The sequence below is a fragment of the Lolium perenne genome, chromosome 6 (genome assembly GCF_019359855.2).
Source record: "Lolium perenne isolate Kyuss_39 chromosome 6, Kyuss_2.0, whole genome shotgun sequence".
Lineage (NCBI taxonomy): Eukaryota > Viridiplantae > Streptophyta > Magnoliopsida > Poales > Poaceae > Lolium > Lolium perenne.
In genome coordinates, this window is record NC_067249.2 from 91,856,905 (window position 1) to 91,860,242 (window position 3,338).

The 3,338-nt window shown below is 51.4% G+C and overlaps 1 protein-coding gene across 1 annotated transcript; it reads left to right on the plus strand.

Moving 5' to 3' along the window:
- Nucleotides 1-1,044: 1,044 nt before the first annotated feature.
- On the plus strand, nt 1,045-3,089 carry LOC139832455 (uncharacterized). The gene is made up of 2 exons (XM_071822222.1): nt 1,045-2,516; nt 2,894-3,089. The coding sequence occupies exons 1-2, from the start codon at nt 1,045-1,047 to the stop codon at nt 3,087-3,089; spliced, it is 1,668 nt and encodes a 555-aa protein (XP_071678323.1).
- Nucleotides 3,090-3,338: the final 249 nt, after the last annotated feature.

Below are 3,338 nucleotides of genomic sequence, written 5' to 3' on the forward strand. Positions count from 1 at the left end.
CGGAGGAACGGAGGCGGCCATGCAGGGCGGGAGGTCACGAAGAAGGAGATGCGTTGCCCGGGCCAAATCGGAAATCCGTATAGGTAGTCGGCCAGGAAAAATGCTGCGCCCCGGGCCATGGCCCCTCTTGCCCGGGGTGTAGCTCCGCCCCTGGCTATACCTATATCTACACCTATACCTAGACCTAGTCTTATACCTATACCTATACCTATACCAGGATGTAGTCAACTATGTACACTTGGAGCCTGCAAATTTTAATATGTAATACATTATTTTTTAAGCTCAGCAAAAGGTACAAATTGGACAAATTTTAGAAGGTGGCACTGTTCAGATCTGCATTTTTGTCTTTTTTTTTTTGCCGAGGATAGAATATAAGGTACTCCGTATTGGAAATTTACACACATAGAATAAATCATTGACTACATTCTAGTATTTTTGTTGAAATTTCTCGAAGCTTTAAATTCAAAATTTTCAATGTAAAAAAAAAAGCTCCATGGAGCTGGGGTGCCAAAACAATGCACTCTATGTACCCACTGTTAGAAATAAGCACTCCGGCCGCACGACACCGTACACTCGTGTATACCAACGGTATACGTACAAGTCTAAACCGGTTTGCAACCAGATTAGTTGGGTGTTACCGAGTAGGTTTAGAACTTGTAATTTAGTAGGATTGGTGGTGTTGTCTTGTCTGCGCGTGTATATAAGTACACGGCCAGACCTGTAAGCTGTACCACCGTGAGTTGAGATCAATAAACAAAACACAAGGACCGATACGGCCCTTTGGTGATCAGATTGTTTTGTGCTATATTGCGGAAGTACTAGCTAGCTGAATCGTATCAATCGATTAGAGGCTAGCTGATTTGGTGTACGAGTACATCCAGGCGGAAGTGCGTGCGTCTCGCAGAAATCACTTCGTCGTCGTACGTCGGAAAGTACTCGACGTACAGGGGCTGTGTTTGGTATCAGATCGGCGAAAGTACTGCCGGGTCTGGGCCAACAATTGGTATCAGAGCCTCGTGGAGGATCTCCTAGTAACGGGAGGTCATGACGAAGGAGATGGGCGAGTATTCCGGCGTCGCGGCGCCGGTGTCGACGCAGTACCCGCAGTACATCCGCGACAACTACACGGTGTGGGCGACCACGATGATGTGGGCGCTCGAGTCCAACGAAGTCTGGGAGGCTGTTGATCCCGGCGGCGACGAGTTCAAGAAGGGCGCGTCGAAGTACCGCAAGGACCGACAGGCACTCACGGCCATCTGCTCAGTGATGCCGATGGACGTGAAGCAGCACCTAATCTCGAAGACATCTGCAAAGGAGGCGTGGGAGACGATCAAGACACTGAATCTTGGTCATGCGCGTGTCCGCGAGGCGGCCCTACAAACCTTGCAGAAGAAGTACGAGAATCTGGAGATGGGAGAAGATGAGACGGTGGACGCCTTCGCTTCGAGGGTCGCTACATTGGTCAATGGGATTCGCGCGCTCGATGAGAAGCTCGAGGAGATCTCGATCGTAAGGCGTTTCCTACGCGCGGCGCCGCCGCGTTACTTGTCCGTTGTTTCGGCGATCGAGCAGTGCGTTGATCTCAAGACTCTCACGATGGATGATCTAGTTGGACGGTTCAAGGCTCATGATGAGCGGATGAAGATCACCTATGGTGATGCGGTACCGGAAGAGCACGTGATACTTACCCGTGCCCAGTGGCAGGCGGTGGTCGCCAAAGAGAAAGGCGATAAGGCATATGATAGCAGAAGTGATAAAGAAGCTTCTCGCCCAGCGAAAAAGTACATCGCAAGGGAGGACGAGGATGATGCTCCGCCGAGGAGGAAGTTTGACATAAAGAAAGTAAAATGTCATAACTGCGGCGAGCTCGGTCACTTCAAGGTTGATTGCCGGAAACCACCGAAGTCGAAGGAAAGGGCTCTCATCGTCCAGGAAGGAGATGATGGACCAATGATGATGATGCTTGAAGTATGCGAGCAGAAGGACGGGGAGGAGCTACCTCCTCCATCACCGGCTACGGAGACTGTGACGGATCATGGTCTACCGTGTGTGGATCATGTGGACAAGCTATGCGACGAAGGTGTCGTCGAGAAGCAACGGAGTGCCCCGTACCCACGCGAAACCACGGATCAGGCAAGTGAAGCTTTGGAGCTCGTTCATGGCGATATATGCGGTCCAATTTCACCCGCAACCCCGTCCGGCAATGAGTACTTCATGCTTGTGGTGGATGATCTCAGTCAATACATGTGGATTGTGTTGCTGAAGAGTAAATATCAAGGTCTACAAGCATTCGAGAAGATCAAGGAAGCTGGAGAGGTCAAGGCAAGGGCGAAGAAGTCCCTACGCATAGATCGGGGTGGTGAATTGAAGCATAAAGTGTTGGCCACGACATGGAGCATGATGGAGAGCAAAGACTTGCCAGGAAAGTTCTGTGGTGAGGCAGTCAACACGGCTGTCTACTTGCTGAATAGGGCACCAACTAGGAGTATGGTTGGTGGGACTCCGTACGAAGCATGGTACGGACGAAAGCCCTCGGTTGATCATCTTCGCACCTTCGGGTGTGTGGCGCATGTCAAGACGGTTTCCGGCCATAAAAGAAACTTGGTGAACCGGAGTACTCCAATGATCATGACTGGTTATGAAGAAGGCTCGAAAGCATACCGTTTGTGCAATCCCTCGACGAACAAGGTGATTGTTGCATGCGACGTAGTCTTCGAGGAAGACTTGTCATGGATTTGGGACTCCACGGAACCGGATGAGATATTTGCTGTTGTTTACAGTAAACCTGAGCATGTAGATGAACAACGAGGAAAAGACGTGGAAGAATCGAGCTGTACATCGAGTTCATCTACGTCGGAACCTACTGATGCTGTTACAGAAGCTAAAAAGTCAGGACGTCGTGCTACACGTCCGGGCACTACGCCGAGAGACGCTTCGCCAGCGCCATTCAGCCTAGGAAGCGGCTTGGCATCGCTGCCAGTCTCGCACGCACGGGCAGGAGCTCCGCACTGGAGCACACACAGCAGCCAAGGAGGAGGATCGGGTGGTGGCCTACCACGAAACCCAGCTTGGGCAGGAGCCAATCCTAGCATGGCGGGTGGGCTCAAAGGCGTAGTTGCAGGCATCTTGGGAGGAGTTGCACCACCGCGTGATGGCCTTCAGCGAGGTGCAGGAGGAGGACTAGAGGAAGGCAGCCCAGCAAGCATGCATAGCAGCGTTCACGTTGTGATGCCAGAAGGACACGACCTTAAAGGGTCAGAAGATCAAGCATGTGAAGATTCATGGTCTTCACGTAAGTTGTGTGTTTCCAAGAATCCGTCAAGGTGCCTAAGTGACGC